The sequence below is a fragment of the Hippopotamus amphibius genome, chromosome X, assembly GCF_030028045.1.
Source record: "Hippopotamus amphibius kiboko isolate mHipAmp2 chromosome X, mHipAmp2.hap2, whole genome shotgun sequence".
NCBI classification, from domain to species: domain Eukaryota; kingdom Metazoa; phylum Chordata; class Mammalia; order Artiodactyla; family Hippopotamidae; genus Hippopotamus; species Hippopotamus amphibius.
In genome coordinates, this window is record NC_080203.1 from 131,775,353 (window position 1) to 131,793,125 (window position 17,773).

Consider the following 17,773-nt stretch of genomic DNA (forward strand, 5'->3'; position numbering starts at 1 on the left):
CAGCAACATGGATACAACTATATAGATGATCATACTAAGTGAAGTAAGTCAAAGAAAGACAAATGCCATATGATATCACATATGTGGAATCTAAAGTATGACAAATGAAACTATCTACAACACAGAAACAGACTCACAAACAGAGAGATTAGACTCACGGGGGGGAGGGGAGGGAGAGGGATGGGCTGGGAGTTTGGGATTAGCAGATGCAAACTATTATCTATAGGATGGGTACACAACAAGGTCCTACTGTAGAGCACAGGCAACTATATCCAGTCTCCTGGGATAAATCATAATGAAAAAGAATATTAAAAAAAGAATACATATATATATTTAAAACTGAGTCACTTTGTTGTACATCAAAGATTGGCACAATCTTGTAAATCAACTATACTCTAATTAAAAAAAAAAAGTTGAGACCAGATTTTGACAGACTTTGTTCCCCAGTGGAAAACTTTAGTTAGAACAAGGGCACACAGCTTTGCCAGATGGCACCAAAATCTAGAAGGAACAAAATTTTTAAAAGTTATGCAAATTAAACTATTTCATTTACATAGGACTGTACATGTATTCCTTTGGCAGTATAGGAAGAAAAAACTGAGTTTGGTGCCTACTTCACAGAAAGAGGCAGTAAGATAAAAAAACACCATTAGATGATGCCCCAAAGTGATTATCCCCTTCTGTGAGTCATTTCATAAATTGGGGATGGTTTGGGTGCTTGTGGTGAAAAGCCAGGCAGGAAGAAAACAAAAGCTCTCAGGTGACGTTTTAGTGTGTCACTCTCAAAATGGATTGGATAGCTCAGGATGACCAAGTAGCCTAAGTTTTCACAAGATGTATAGACCAAAGCGAACAGAAAGGAGATTTAAAGGAACTCCAAGGAAAGGGAAATTTACTCTTTTTTTTTTTTTTTTTTTTTTGGCACATGGGCTTAGTTGCTCTGCGGCATGTGGAATCCTCCCAGGGCAGGGCTTGAACCCGTGTCCCCTGCATTGGCAGGCGGATTCCTTACCACTGCACCACCTAGGAAGTCCGGAAATTTACTCTTAAAGAAACACATCTCTACTATTTTTTCTTCTGTCTTCTCAAGTTGGATGCTTTGTGCATTAATTTTGTCTTTCTTCTCTACCAAAAAAAAAAAAAAATGACAGAACTAAGTGAACATTATGTAATGAAATATTAAAATGACACATTTGTGTTCATGCACAAAGGTGAGGAATATCTACTAAAATAAAACCAGCGTGAAGATAAGACGCACGGGATTATCAAATGAGATTCACTCTCACATCTTATCTAGTATCACACTTCACTAATAATTCCACACAGGCAAGGCAGGTCTCGGGTCATTAACACCTGTGGAATCCTTCTTGTTTCATTTGACACTCTGTGACCCAGGTTTAACACACGAGGTCGCTAAGAGATGGTCGTGGAATTGTGGCAACACGTCCTCTATGCAGAAGGGATCAACTACATTCATGAACCATCTCCATTTATACTCAGATATGTATACCCAGATATCTAGCCATGTCCCTAAACTCATCAACAAAAGCAGGGAGACCAGTGAGCTTCTGGTAAAAGTTGATGGGTATGGGTTCTCACGCAAGGAACTACCATTGCGGTGTTTGCCCAGAGGGCTGCCATTGACAAGCTCCCAGGGAGTACTGCCCTGGTCACCGTCTGTTCCTTTTCTCAGTGTCCCCAGTACAAAAAGACAATGGATTTCCAGACTGTTTACTATCCCTTTCTTTTCCACGTGTGTTAAGATTCTGGCATTTATTTTTTTCCGCACTATTTAAATTTTGTTTTTAAACTGGCAAACATTAAAAAAAATAGAATGAGGGACTTCCCTGGTGGTCCAGTGGTTAAGACTCTGCACTCCCAGTGTAGGTGTCCGGGGTTCAGTCCTGGTCAGGGAACTAGATCCCTCAAATAGCAACTAAAGATCCTGCGTGCTGCAACTAAGACCCAGTACAGCCAAATAAATAAATGAATATTAAAAAAAAAAACTACAGAATGAGCCAAGAGTTGAGTGTTCAGATAACTTTAGAAAGTTAAAGGAGCTAATACCCATATTTTAAGACAAGCACAGGAACGCAATAGAAGTTTCCTGTGGACTTCTTAGTAGGGAATGGGCACTTGTCTAATATAAAAAATGGGAGGTAGTTTTGGACATATCTTATTTCTTTGTTCATCTCTATTGCCAAAAGGTCTAGAAATATCTATATGGCCTTCCAATTTCTTCACGTAAGCATTGATGATGAAATAATTTCTCATTCTGGATAAGCCTTTTCACTTTAATATATGTTGCAATTTGTTTTCAGCTGTTACCTTATTTTTTTTAAGCTCTTTATTGTCATATAATTGCTTTACACTGTTGTGCCAGTTTCTGCTGTACAACAAAGTGAATCAGCTGTATTTATACATATATCCCCATATTCCCTCCCTTCCGTGACTCCCTCCCACCCTCCCTATCCCACCTCTGTAGGTCATCACCCATCATCAAGTTGATCTCCCTGTGTTATGCATCAGCTTCCCACTAGCCATCTATTTTACATTTGGTGGTGCATCTATGTCAATGCTACTCTCTCACTTCATCCCAGCTTCCCCTTTACCCCCACTCCATGTCCTCAAGTCCGTTCTCTACATCTGCGTCTTTATTCTTGCCCTGTCACTAGGTTCATCAATACTGTTTTTTTTTTTTTTTTTTAGATTTCATATATATGCATTAGCATACGGTATTTGTTTTTCTCTTTCTGGCTTACTTCACTCTGTATGACAGACTCTAGGGCCATCCACCTCACTACAAATAACTCAATTTCATTCCTTTTTATGGCTGAGTAATATTCCACTGTATATCTGTGCCACATCTTCTTTATCCATTTGTCTGTTGATGGGCATTTAGGTTGCTTCCATGTCCTGGCTATTGTAAATAGTGCTGCAGTGAACACTGTGGTACATGTATCTTTTTGAATTATGGTTGTCTCATGGTATATGCCCAGTAGTGGGATTGCTGGGTCATACGATAGTTCTATTTTTAGTTTTTTAAGGAACCTCCAAACTCTTTTCCATAGTGACTGTACCAATTTACTTTCCCACCAAAAGTGCAGGAGGGTTCCCTTTTCTCCACACCCTCTCCAGCATTTATTGTTTCTAGATGTTTTGATGATGGCCATTCTGACCAGTGTGAGGTGTTACCTTATACTTAGAGAATTTATTCGCCAAACAGTCCACAGGTGCTTCAAGTTATTATACATAAAGAGCCTTCTTGTTTGGCTAAACCAGAAGAAACCAGCTATAATAACAGTTTCATGCATTGGGATATAGTAATCTTGCAAATGGTAACTCTTCCTGCAGTCAAACTGGACATGGGGCCAATGAATTACCAGACTTCTGACCTAGGAAAAGTTGTATAAATCAATGGTGCTCTGTAAATAATATATGAGACTGAATATTCAATAAGTTTCACACTGAGGTCTGGGAGGAAGGGGGCCCTGGGTCAGGCAGAGTGGAGATTAATGAGGCTGTGTATATTTCCTGCTCTGTGGGTAAATAACTCAATATTTGCCAAGGACGTCACTGAGGGAAAACAGTAGACCCTGCATTTACGTGTTAGGTATTTTGAGACCATAGTCGATAGAAATTAATTAAGTGCTACCATATCTATGATTAAATACGTCTTTAGGGAAAACTAGAAAAGTCACTAAACAGGAAATGGAAGAAAAGGGAAGCAAATTCTAAGCAGCAGTAGCAGAAATAATGATAAACTAAGTTGTAAATAGTAGCTGAAACAACAAGTTGTACACACAGCTCACTCGAGGCATGTCAGGAACAGCCCTGCGTTCCGCATGTTTTTCACATTCTTGTGTCGTTCAGTCAGTGTTTGCTGGGGCTTGTTCCTGTAAGGAATGACCCTGGAGTCCTCAAGTAGGAGAGTGAGTCTGTCAAAGGCACGTCGAAGGCTGGTAGGGCAGAGGTCTTGGAAGGGGAAGGAGGTGGTTAACCAGAGAGAGGGGTGGAGGAGTGCGGAAAGGATGGTGCGTGTGGTGAAGCCAGTGCTGTCTGGGGTGCCAAGTGCGTGGGAGAAACAGACACATTTTGACAAAGCCATGGCAGGGTTGTGTGGTGAATGTCTGAATCTGCGTCCATGTGAATTCACTCAGAGGCCCCAAAGTCAGTTATAGGTACAAGCCCAGTCCTCTGGAGAATGGCACTTCTGTGATGAACCAGGGATTTGTAAAGGAGTAGATGAAGTATGTCACAGAAAAATAAAAGAGTTTCCATCTTGGAGAAGCTGATGTCTAACTAAGACTTGAGATAGGACTTAGCATTAGGCAGGCGACAATGCAGAGAGAATACAGAGGAGTGAGTCCAGATGAGATACAAGACGTCCAGACAGAGGGAAGAACATGCCCAAAGGTGTCGCCCTGTGGGGTGAAGACCGGCTTTAACTGCATACAACCCTTGGGCTCTCCATGAACTAGACCCTTCAGGACTCTCAGCATCGTGGAGCATCTTCTCTCATCACCTACCTGCCCACCCAATCTGAGCTTCACCCGTACAGCCCTTCCTGACTCTACTCCACATCCAACAGCAGGAGCTTAGCAACTGGTTGGTCACGGGCCACGAGGGAGAGGAGTAAGTAGAATCCCCGCGTGGCCCTGGAAGGCTGTTGATCACAACAGCTATTTTGAAGGGCAGTTTGCCTTCCACTCTGCTACGTGCTTTACAGGTATTTTTTGGAGCCGTACTGTCTCTGTCCCACAGAAGATGGAATGGCAGCTTAGAGATGTAGAGGGATGGACTTAGAGCCCCATGTCAGAGCTTGCTCCTGAACCCACATCTGCCCAGCTCCCAAGCTCTTCTTCTTCCCATTGCCTCTTCCTCCCACCAATGCCGAGACACAAATACGAATTACACAATGTTACGGTGCTTGAGTTTTGCTTATATAAAAGTGGGACTTTCATATAATGCAAAAACTAGGCACCAGAATGCACATCTACTTTAGAAATATCTTTTGTACACCAAAATTGAACAAATTGTCATAATTTGCATTCCTCTAAGAAATGACAACGTTATGGGGGAATGAATATTTTCGTGGCATCCCGATTCCTTAGTCATAAGGCTTTATATTATGAAAATGTGTCCCGTAGACTGAATGTCTGTGTCCCCACCCCCTGCCAAATCCAGATGTTGACATCCTAAGCTGCTATGTGTTGGAATTAGGAGGTGGGATTTTGGGAGGTGATGAGGTCATGAGGGTGGAGCCCTCAAGAATGGGATCAGTGCCCTGTAAAAAGAGACCCCAGAGAGAAGACACAGTGAGTGAGAAGATTATGAACCTGGAAGTGGGTTCTCACCAGACAGTGGATCTGCTGACACTGTCATCTTGGACCTCCCAGCCTCCAGATATCTGAGAAATAAATGTCTGTTGTTTACAGGCTACCCAGTCTTGGGATTCTTCCATAACATCCTAAACGAACCCCTAAAGACAAGGGGTTTGGGCTTTTCATGGATTACAATACAAACCACCTGCGAAGAATTGAGCCCAACACCAGGCTTAGGTTCCAAATGGATTTAGTTTCTATCCACTTCTAAAGCCTTATTGGAAAAGAAACGCACCAATTCCAGAAAAAGCTAAACTGGTTGGTTCCCCCAATATTAAGCCTGTGAAAAACGTATTGAAACTTCTGTAAGACTTGTTTCTTAATCTTTATAAATTAAGGTACCCCAATTTAAGAAACAAGAAACAAAAGAGGAAACCGATAAAAAAGCAGATAGAAAACTCAGGAAGAGAATGAATTTAGCTACAAGCGGGCAGTTGATACAATTAGAATCTAGTTAAACAGAGTGAAATGCCAAACTAAAAATAATTAGCAAACCTACACATTAACTGGGACAGTGAATTAACCACACAACACAGGGTATGCAACTCAGATTAAGTATGTTGTGCTGGTAAACTGGGAAGAAGCATCAAAATATAACAAACTAATAAAATGTATAATATTAGCTCCAAATCCGAAAAGAGTTTTTATTTTAAGATAGACGAAAAGTGGGGGAAGAAAGGCATATTTTTCGATTCAGTGATTATTTTATACCACAATCTCTGAAATCCTCTCTCAAACACAGCATATTATTACTCAAAATTGTTTTCAAAATATTCATTTCTCTTATTGAATAAATGTATTTGTCTACCTTAAGAAATTGGAAAATAACTTATTTACCTAGGGAATTAATGATGAAGCCAAATGAAGGCAATACTGGATTCACATACAATAAAAACCCAGTAAAACAATTACAGAATACCATCTTCCTGTTTAGTTATCTTTAAACCTTACAGATGGTACAATCAGTATGAGTATTGCAGCAATATCGTAACTGCATGTGATAGATTAAAAGCAGAAATGCACATCAGCTATCATCCTAACATTCCACCCTTCTGGTAAATCTCCCTTAAAGATGTTCACCTGCAGCCTAATGATGTCTGTATGTGGATTCGAAATTCCTGTGAGCATTAATAGAAGTGTGGATCGTTTAATGAAAGCAAAAGCAGGATGTTAGGATGAGCTATTAAATGATATGTTCAATTTATTCCGAAAATATGTAATACTGCTTGCTGTGACTATTCCAACTGGAGTAATTGGTTGCAATTAAAATAATGAGATATTCTAAATAATGATACATGCGATCCCAACACAGAGTGATATGTAATTTGTAATTCCTTTTTCATTTTTATGGTGATACATTTCTTCCTAATGATAATAAGCTTTTGAGCTAATAGGAATATATTCTGTCATATGTGTTATATTCTGGAGGAATTATTTCTCAACATTGCTAATGTGAAAACCATTTGACTGAACCTAAAATACAATGTCAACATGTAATTGGGAAAATGAACTTTGGAAAATTGTTGGAGGCTGGCTGCAACCTGAAGGCATGTGTATTCCATGACACAGCAAAATGGGTAAATATCAAATACATTCTTTAAATTAATTAATTAATTAATTGGCTGCGCAGCATGTGGGATCTTAGTTCCCTAACCAGGAATCAAACCTGCACCCCCCTGCGTTGGAGGCACGGAGTCTCAACCACTGGACCACCAGGGAAGTCCCCCCAATACATTTTTACGTGTGTTCACCAAAAGACACGTGCAGGAATGCTTAGAGTGCCATTCTGTAGTATTTTTAAGCTAAGACGTTTGAGAATAAAGAGAAGGCCTTGGCTATCTGACCTGCTTGAGTTTGGAGGCCGTGAGGATGGTTTAGAAATTGGATATGGGCGCTTCAAGGTGGAATGATTGTGTAATTATTGCTTGTGATTTAAAACAAGTTAAGTTCAAACTACAAGGTATACAATACATAAGATACAAGGATGTAGTGTACAACACAGGGGATATAACCAATATTTTATAATAACTTTAAATGGAGTTATTATAAACTAAATCACTGAATTCACTATGAACCAGTGAATCACTTATACACCTGAAACTAATAACACTGTAAATCAACTATACTCCCATAAAAAATTTAGTTCATATCCTTGATAATATGGTACTTAATATCAGCCAGATAATATTTATTGAATGCTGTGTGTACAAATAAATCTGTCGATTGCCTGTGTGAATACTGTTCTAATTAACTGATGTGTATGAACTCCTTTAAGCCTGAGAGCAGCTTTATGAAATATCATCATGCCTTTTTTAAAGACCAAGAAGATGAGGTGTAAAGAGATCCCTTCTTCAGAGTTGAATAGAAAATGGTAAGTGCTATAAAGAAAATAAATCAGGAAAACGTTCTAGAGACTGGTAGGTTTCCTTCATATTGTGCGGTTAGGGCTGGCTTTTTTGGAGTGGGTATATAAACTGAAACCTGAGAGTTAAGGATTCAGAGATGTGGACACACAGGGGAAGATGACTTCAGGCAGAGGAAGCCCCCAGTGACGGGGTCTATAGGCAGGAATTAGCGTAGCATATCGGAGGAAGCTGTGGCGCTGAAACACGGTGGTGGAGGGATGAGCTTGGAGAGGCGAGGAAAGGCAGGTCACACAGCCTTTTACGCTAGGCTAGGAGTTTGCGTCCATTGAAGTGTGACTGAAGTCCCTCAGGGTTTGGAGCAAGAGTGATAATTTATCACCCAAACTGTGGAATTCCTGGCCAACTGATAATCGATTGTGTGAGAGTGGTGACTGGGAGACCCGCAGGATGCTCTTGTAACAACAAAGATGAAATGATGGTGGCCTGGAGAAAGATGTCACTAGTAGAAATGAAGAAAATGGGACAGATCTGGAACACAATTGAAAAGTAGAGTTGAAGAGGCTTATTAATGGCGTCTATGAATGGATATGGGAAGAGAGAAAGGAAGGAATCACGTGTGAATCCGGGTTCCCATGCTGGTTAATGACATGGAGATACTAGGGAAAAGAGGGTTTGAGCGTTTCTGCGCTGTGGAAGCAGTAGCTTTATTCTGGGTGTGGTCCTGTTGAGTTGCCCTGGAGGCATCCAAGGGTAAAGATCAATGAGGTAGTTGGATTCAGGATTTCAGGGAAGAGGTCAGAGACAAGACTTTGGAGGTCATGATATAAATGGTATGTGACGTGGCCTCTGGAGACAGAACAGCCGGAGGGACAGTGGGGGGCCAAAGCTGGGGGGAGTCCACCATGAGAACTCGGACAGAGAGGAGACAGCAAAGAACATGAGAGAAACTGTGTGAGTGTGTGCTACCACTGGAGATGAGAAAACGTGTGTGCGACAGAAGTGGTCTGATGAACAAGGGGATTAAAAGTGAAGAATAACAGTTAAAGAATTTAAAATGCTCGAAAAAAAATTCTCCAGATTTACCTCAATAGCAGTCAAAGTTATAACATTAAAATATATACACGTCTCTATTCTGCATGTTTGTGTGTGTGTGTGTGTGTGTCAAAGAAAGGAATCTCTGCTATTTGAAAAACTGCTGAAAAAAAATCTTTCTCATGCAGCATGAGTTTAATTTTCCTGATAGTTGGTTCAAAGAGAGACCTAAGTTTTGAAGCGTGTGTCTTTATTTTCTTGAGCCGACAGAAAGAAGTCAAGGGCAAGGTCTTACTTCCAATGTCACTACCATCATCTCTACACCTTTCAAGTTCACCTTGCTTTTTGCTTCAAATCCAAAGTGGCTACCTGATAAATGATGGTACCCCATTACCTGCTTCACTGCCATGTGGCTAATCTGGGTGTCCCAGGTGACCATCTCAAATGAACGCCAGATGGCAACTCAGCCGGCCGTCAGACGTCACAGAGATGCCGCGGCAGCGCCTGCCTGGCGATTACACATCTGCTGAAGTCTAGTCAACGTGATCTAAGCGTCCTACTAAAATACCACCTTGGAATAAGAAAACCATAGATTAGCACTAGTTGTGTAAGAACAGTGTTCTCTTGCGTGCACATTTAAGCCACAGATTTAACGACTGGCATTCTCCTGATGCATGTCCCAAAGCGCACGTGGCTATCCTCCCTGAGCAGCAGGGTGAGGGGCATGTCTGGGGGAGACATCGCAGGACAGCAAGTCAGCCGTGTGCAGGAGTCACGTTTACAGCAGTGCTTCCGGATACAAACATGTCCTGTCTACGGGCACGTATCACGCCAGGGCTAAGTTCTGTGCCTCCAGGCTAAACTACGGAAGTTTTCTGGGGACACGGGGGCCATGCTGGGCCCCAGGACGTGTTAAAAGGAAGCCTCGGTCCCTAATCTTGATTCTTAGGTGAGCGCGGTGTCCTGCCCTCCATTACTGAGAGCAAGGGCAGAATCTCAAGTCTGAGCCGTGGTGTCACATCGATCAGAAAACACCCTCTCTCTCCTACTTGGGACAGTACTTTTTCCTCAGCAGCTTTCGACTCCTATATGTCATGCTTTGCACAGACTTTGGAGTTTCACAATTGTTATACATATTTGATTTTACAAAATGACAAGTCAGATCATATTTAACTGTATTTTAGAAAGGCTAAGAGGAAAGTAAAAGTAAACGATGATGTCTTTCCCACAGGGATCCTTGTTCATATCCCTCAAGATTCTGAATGTTTTTCCTCCTCCTCCCCCTATTCCTCCCTTTCCCATCTCTGTTTCTCTCTGTCCGATGTAGGTGAGGATGTACATCAGGCAGTGTAAACAGGGGTCTAGGAGACACAGGTCTTCTATATATATATGTACATATCTTCCAAAATTTAATCAATTCTATAGAGAGAGTATTATAGTCTGTATTTTCTTTTCTTCTTTTTTTTTTGACTTGTGAGATTTTAGTTCCCCCAGCATGGATAAAACCTGGGCCCTCAGCAGTGAGAGCACAGCATTCTAACCACCGGACAGCTGGGGAATTCCATACAGCCTATGCTTTTGATTAATATTCTATTTTTGAACCTTTACCCATGAACTTAAATGCACCAGAAACAGGACTCTTAGCAGCTGCATAATATCCACTCTCTGCAGGTGCCATGGCTGCTTGGACCCTTTGCTTTTCACTTTCCAGCATGATAACGACATGGTGTTGAAGACCCTTCTGTGGGGTGAATGTGACCCCCCTGCTGCTTTGCCACAGTCCCTGATGTGTGGATGTGGAAGAGGAGTTCTTGGCTTTATGATGTGAAAGAGGATATTTGGGAAGCCATAAAATGTTAACAGCATCACTGTCATCACAACCTTGAGTAAATAATGAGTACCACTGACTGCTGCCCAAAGGAGGTAGATTCGGCAGCTCAAGTCCAAACATGTGTTTTCAACACACGTGAAGGATCATTTATAAAGCAGTATTTACTCTGAGGGGGGAAGAAAACCGTGAAGAATTCTCATCACCTCAACCCAGGGTAGATGGTGTCAGTCAGGACCACAGATGTCTATGATTAAGAGGAAGATTCAGTGCACGGGAAAACGGTAAGGGTTGTTGAGAAGTCGGGGGCAACTGACAAGGGCTTAATTTCCAAAATATGCAGACAGCTCATACAACTCAACAACAACAAAAAACAAACAGCCCAGTAGAAAAATGGGCAGAAGACCTAACCAGATACTTCTCCAAAGAAGACCAGAAGGCCAACAGGCACATGAAAAGATGCTCAACATCACTAGTTAATAGAGAAATGCAAATCAAAACTACAATAAGGTATCACCTCACACTGGTCAGAATGGCCATCATCAAAAAGTCTGCAAGTAATAAATGCTGGAGAGGGTGTGGAGAAAAGGGAACCCCCCCTGCACTGTTGGTGGGAATATAAATTGGTGCAGACACTATGGAAAACTGTATGGAAGTTCCTCAACAAACTAAAAATAGAGCTACCATATGATCCAGCAGATATATACCCTGGGCATATATCCAGACAAAAATATAATTCAAAAAGATACATGCACCCCAGTGTTCATGGCACCACTATTTACAGTAACCAGGACATGGAAGCAACCTAAATGTCCATTGGCAGATGAACAGATAAGATATGGTACATGTACACAATGGAATATTCCTCAGCCACAAAGAGGAACGAAATAATGCCATTTGCAGCAACGTGGATGGACCTAGAGATGATCACACTGAGGGAAGTAAGTCAGAAAGAGAAGGACAAACACCATATGATGTCACTTATATGTGGAATCTAAAAAAATGACACAAATGAACCTATCTACGAAACAGAAACAGACTCACAGACATAGAGAACAGACTTGTGGTTGCCAAGAGGGAGGGGGGTTTGGAGGGGAGGGAAGGATTGAGAGTTTGTGATCAGCAGATGCAAAGTACTATATATCGGATGGATACACAACAGGGTCCTACTGTAGAGCACAGGGAACTATATTCAATAGCCTGTGATAAACCATAATGGAAAAGAGTATAAAAAAGAATGTATATATTTGTATAACTGAATTGCTTTGCTGTACAGCAGAAATGAATACAACATTGTAAATCAACTATACTTCAATTAAAAAAGAAAGAAAAAAAAGAAGTCGAGGGGATGAGAAATGCAGATTCTGGGACCCAGCATGTCTGTTGGCTGCAATCTATTTCTGAGTCATCTGTGAATAGTTTAGGAATATCTGTCCCTTCCAGTTCATTAAGTGATCCTGTCTTAATGATCCATCTCCACCATCCCAAGTTGTTCTGAATATAATTTTTGCACGTGTTTGTTCTTACTTTGCATCATTTCCCTTCATCGATGTCATGTGTCATTGATCCACGTGACAGTGTATTATGTCCATGTCACCCCTTCTGCTGAATCATCTTAGGAAGGAATAGGGTCCACTGTGGGAGGCCCAAAGATGGCTTTGACAGGTAGGCTGCCACGTGTCTCGGAACTGTGTCCTCAGCATAACCGAGAAGACGACTCTGGACACCCCAGGAAACTCGAGAAGCTCTGGAAGATGAGGCATCAACAGCCTCGATAAAAGACAACCCCCTCCATTCATTGGATGCCTGTATCTGCAGTCACCGTTATGAGTCAGCTCCCAGGTGAAGACAAAGCGCAAAACAAAAACATAAAGAAGAACCCAGGCTGCAGTCCATCAGGAACGCCTGCGGCCTCTGGTGCTCTGGGAACGCACATCCAGTCGCCTGAGAAGCTTGGGTTGTCAGTTTAGGTAGACATTTGTCGAACAGTAAGCCAAAGAGAGATTCACTGCTCTCATATTTTCTTTTGCTCAAAAGAGAAAACATACACGTTTATTTGCAGAAATCTCTCTCTTTCCCCTGCACCCCCTGCCAACCCCCAAACTCAAATTCTAGGAATGTTTTATTATGTGGGCTTTTGTGGGAGACAGATGATATGTACACAGACTCATTTGCAGAGTTACAAATAACTCCACTGAAGCAGGGATCTCTCTAGAAAAGACAGGCAGAGAATATCAACCTGTCTCTCAGTTAACACATTCTTGAAGATCCAGGAAGTGCATCAGTGAGACCCCGAGAAACTCTTGACGCCAGAAAGAGTGGGTCTATCCACAGCCTCACCTGGGTCCCTTTGCCTTTTTCCCCCCCTAGTCTGCAGACATTTCTGTCTAACCAGGAACAGCATTTCCCCTGCAACATCAGATTTCGCTCTTGCCGCTGTTTCAGAGCTTTCTGGTATTTGCTGAAGCACTTTGGCGGGGAGAAAGGAGAATGACAGTGTCTTTCTCTGTCTTTTTTTTTTGAGCGTCTTTCTCTGTTTTTTCATCCGTTCGGAGAGGCTCTGTACGCAGTTAGCTCGGTGACTCATCCTTGACAACCGCACGCGACGGCAGGAGGGTTTTCTTTCCTTCCTCCGAGGCTGCCCTTCCTTATTCAAGTTGCTCTTCTCCGTTGGTGCCAGAGGATTAATGATATTCGCTCCCAAACTTCCCCTCTCTCTCAAAGCAGAACATAATGAGGACACTCATCCCCATCATCTGAACAAGTTCCTGGTGCCGTCAGCAGCACAGCAATACTTCTTTGTCCTTTTCTGATACATTGAAAAAAACCCAAATGGAAATGACTCATTCCTCACACTCCACGTCGCTGGCGTGGCCACCGAAGCCCACGCAGCATTAACTTCAGGAAGCGTGATAGAAATATCCTTATGCAAAGCACATCTTACTCCCCGTGAGAGACCAGACTCTCTAAGCGTCAGCCAACTGCCTTCTGGGAACAACTGATAAAAAAAAAAAAATAGGCAAAATTGCTACAAATCTCTCCCCTCAGACTAAGTAGGAAATCATTTGACAGTAGTTGAATACACAGAATAGTACACTCTAAAATGTGGAGCTGGGAATCACAAATCGGAAATAAAAATTGGGACCTGAGCCACTCCAGGATGTCAGATGACAGACTGTGTAATGACTCCGAGAAGATCTGAGCTCATCTTTACAATCTGGAAAGAAAGAGGAGTGGCCGGCCACTGTCACAGAGGGGCCCATTCATAGATGACAAGGCAGAGCAGAGTGACTGTGTTCAACGTGTAACCAGAAGTGGGATCCAGCTGCTCGCCGCTCAGAAGCCAAGGAAGAGTCAAGGCTGATGGAAAGGAAAGTTTGCGTCATTCTGGATGCTGGCAACTTGGGGTGAGGAGGGGTGGACTCCTGTCCAAGGGCCAACTCCGCCCCCCCCGCCAATCAGTGGGCAAGATTTTTATAGGAGCAGGGAGGGGGCTGCATGTAGAAACAGCACCGTCAGCTCTGACAGTCATTTGAGATTGGCCGTCGGTGGTCTGATCAGCATCATGCTGTTTTAGGTCTTTCGTTCCCGAGTTGTTTCCCTTTCCTCAAGGCCAGTTCTCAGAACTGCGGCAGCTTACGTTGCGACTACAGTCTGGCATCACGGCGTTCACGTCTTCCACCTGGTGGGGCTTCAGCATCAACAAGACGGCTCCCAGGACATGGCGCAGAAGATGACCTGTACGCCGTGAAGAGGAACTAAAGGTCCTTGGCTTTGCTTCATGACTATTATTATCTGGTCTCCTTGGACTGCTTTCCTTTGCTTCTGCACTTTCTCACTTCTCTGATTAAACGTATCCTTTGGCTAACGTTTTTCCACAGACAGAATGCAGGCTGAGGACATGGGAGGCAAGGACCATAGGGTCCTGCTTCATTTCAAAAGAGGGAAAAGAGGAGGGGAAGAAAGCCGTATTTTGACATGTCAATAAAGTTATTGGATGTGAATCTTCAATTTCAATCACTTTTAAAACTTTAAACAGGGGCTTCCCTGGTGGTGCAGTGGTTAAGAATGCGCCTGCCAAGGCAGCGGACACGGGTTCAATCCGTGAGCCAGGAAGAGCCCACATGCCGCGGAGCAACGAAGCCCGTGTGCCACAACTACTGGGCCTGTGCTCTAGAGTCAGCGAGCCACAACTGCTGAGCCCACGTGCCGCAACGACTGAAGCCCACGCACCTACAACCCGTGCACCACAAGAGGAGCCACTGCAATGAGAAGCCCGCTCACTGCAACAGAGTAGCCACCGTTCACCTCAACTAAGAAAGAAAGCCTGTGCACAGCAACAAAGACCCAACACAGCCAATAAATAAATTAAAACAAAAACAAAAACAAAAACAAACTTTAAACAGAGAAGCAGTTTTAGCCACACATGGTAGGAACCATTCCCCAGATATGCTTTCCCTTTGAATAGCCTCCAGGCTTTATCTTGTGCGAGACTTGATGTGTTAGATCTAAGGCCTTTCATAAATGACCTTTCATAGCTGGGGACGAGGGGTGATGACTCCCGTGGGAACTGTTGCCCCAGGTGCTGGCAGTAGTGTAGGGTTGGGTTTGATCACATGTTCGGTTATTTCATATTTCTTGGTAGAGCGTGTCCCTAAATAATTTACTCACATCCTGTATCCAGTCCAAGAGCAAGTTCTCGTCCGCATCTCCTCCGTGGGTTCTGAGTCGAAGGCTTCTTCCCACGTGCTCTTGAAATACCCTTGAGTGCGTGGCTGTGACTGGGCCCACGTCCTCCTGCTTCTCTATGGCGCCCCCCCCCCACCCCGTCCCCCCGCCCCGGTCCACCTTGCACTCAGCAGCCAGAATGACCCCGGGAGATTATAAATCGGGTTGTTTGACCGGACGACTCCTAAGCCTGCCATGGGCCTCCGTCCCGATCTGTATAGAGCCCGCCTCCTCCCCCGGCACTCAGCTCTGGGAACAGGAGCCTCTCTTCCTCTACCGAGCGCCTGTCCTACAGCACATGTCCCTCCTCTCCCTCCTTACGCTCTGAACACTCTGGACCTTTCTGGAACCTCCCAGACTCAGTCTCAGCACCTTGGCAGCCCCTGGTCCCCCTGCCGGAAATGCACACTCCCTACGATCTTTTCACACTTGGTTCCTTCTAACCATTCCCTTCTTCAGGCCCCACACTTGCCCCCAGCTCCCGCTACTCCATTGCTCTGTCACCTTCTGCACAGCAGCTGATAAAAATGCTGCCACCGCTCTGTAAGCCTTCCTTTCCTTCATTATCCGTCATTTCAGCCCTTCTTATCTCATGTGTTCTCGTGTCTGTGTAGACTCTGTCCCCCATTTAAATGTCAGCTCCACGTCACCAGGAGCCTTGTAGGTCTTACTCACTGTTTCCTTTCCAGCACCTAAAACTGCTTAGCAACCACGGGCATCATCTGAGGATTTCCTGAGTCAGTGTATGAACTCGTTCCCTGGTACCTTCAAGGGGCAGGCGGGCAGGCAGACCGTAGTGCTGTCAGTGCAGGAGGCGTCCTGGCGTTGCTATGGCGTTACTCTGCGCATTCTGACATCGCCTCCTCTGGGAGGTCAGGGATGCTGTGAAGGGGCTGCAGGCAGGGGCCAGCTGCCTCACCCCCCACCCCTCCTGCTGGCCGCTGCTCCTCAGCCAGTAGCTCCTATTACCATCCGAGGCTCAGACCAGCGGTTACGCACTCACCGGCTGCGCACCTGTGCGTGGTCATCTGTTTGAACAGTCTTCACCCGTTCCCCTGTAAAGGGGTAGCCATCACCCCCACACGGATGGGATGCCAGCAGGAAGCGTGGCTCTCACGGCTCCACGTCCTCTCGGCAGACACGCCAGAGGCTGCCTTGCTGGAGTGTGGCTCTAAACGAGTGGTCCGGGCACAGCTGGGCGGACCTCCCTCTCGATGTTCAGAGTGGCCAGGAGGATGGTGTCCTTGGCTGGTGGTACGTGTCCCCACTGATACACGCGGTGAGTGTGGGAGAGTGTGTGTGTGTTTGCTGCTGCTGCAGGAGAGCCTGAGAGCCCATGGGTAGGTGCAGGCAAGCTACCTGGACTCCCCCTGCTGCTCCCCGTTCAAATATTTCCCTGCTTCCAGGGGGAGCCAGTCAGCGCGGCTTTATTACAGAGTGCAGATGCGTCCCAAGGGAATCACGGGCTCCCCCTAGGAAAACGCGTACCTTTCCTTTCAGGGCTAATCATACACCATCAACAGCAGTATATTAGCAGATGTGCGGTGTGTGCTTGGAAGCAGTCTTTCAGGAAGATTACAGGTGTTAATTCTCATAGTGCCCCATGGCTTAGGTGTTTTGTTTTGTTTTTTCCATTAGTGTTTTGTAGATGGGGCAGCCCAACAAGAGAAAAGTAAATTTCCAATTGACTTCTCAGATACGTGTGTAAGGGTGCCTTGCAGGGCTGATTTTACGGCAGACATTTTAGAGTAGCCCTGCTATCTGCCCACAGTTACAGAAAAGGAGAGAGGGTGCCTGAGACAGAGTTGAAAGACCCACATGGTGACATAAAGGCAGCTCTTCCCATCATTAGACTCTGCGAGCCTCTCAGCGTTCTCCTTGTGGAGTGCCGTGAGCACTGGCCTCACAGAACACTGGGGAGAGGGGTCTACGGGAGCGTGAGTCTGTGGAAAAACACTTGAAACTGCAGGCGCTATATTAACGTGAGAGAGTTAAAGTGTCTCATCAGTAGACAGCTGGGCTCTCTAAGGCATTTCCCTAACGCTCAGGGCTCTGAGTCTGGGGAGGGAACGGACAACTGAAGAGCATGTCCACTTCAGGCCGTGGTAACAATGCACCTGGAGAAGGTACCTAGTGTGCTGTTTTCATGATGATAAAAAATTACAATGCATTTTATGACAGGCTGGCGCAGAATTTTCTGATTATCCTCTCTGAAGACACATTCGTCCTTTATTTCCACTGCAGGCCTTTAGACCATGATAACACCCTCGGTCAACTTCCCGTGCATCTATCTAACACGTGGAAACTACCCACGTTAAGGCCTGAGCAAAGCTCATCTTAGAGGCATTTCAAGCACCTGCACTCCACCCTGAGCCCCTCAAGTTCTTTTTAGCCAGTGACCCATCCCTTCACTGCAGCCGCTTTAATGGTTGACG

General features: G+C 44.3%; 1 protein-coding gene and 1 long non-coding RNA gene across 2 annotated transcripts in view; one reads left to right on the forward strand and one right to left on the reverse strand.

Annotated features, from left to right (window-relative positions):
* PNPLA4 (patatin like phospholipase domain containing 4) overlaps nt 1–1,484 on the forward strand; it is an 84,643-nt gene extending 83,159 nt beyond the window's left edge. Inside the window, exon 7 of the mRNA XM_057719059.1 lies at nt 1,396–1,484. Coding sequence (XP_057575042.1) covers nt 1,396–1,401 — 6 coding nt within the window. The 3' untranslated portion in view covers nt 1,402–1,484. The remainder of the gene's footprint in view (nt 1–1,395) is intronic.
* LOC130842409 (uncharacterized) overlaps nt 1–17,773 on the reverse strand; it is a 177,076-nt gene that overhangs the window by 16,956 nt on the left and 142,347 nt on the right. The window lies entirely within an intron of this gene.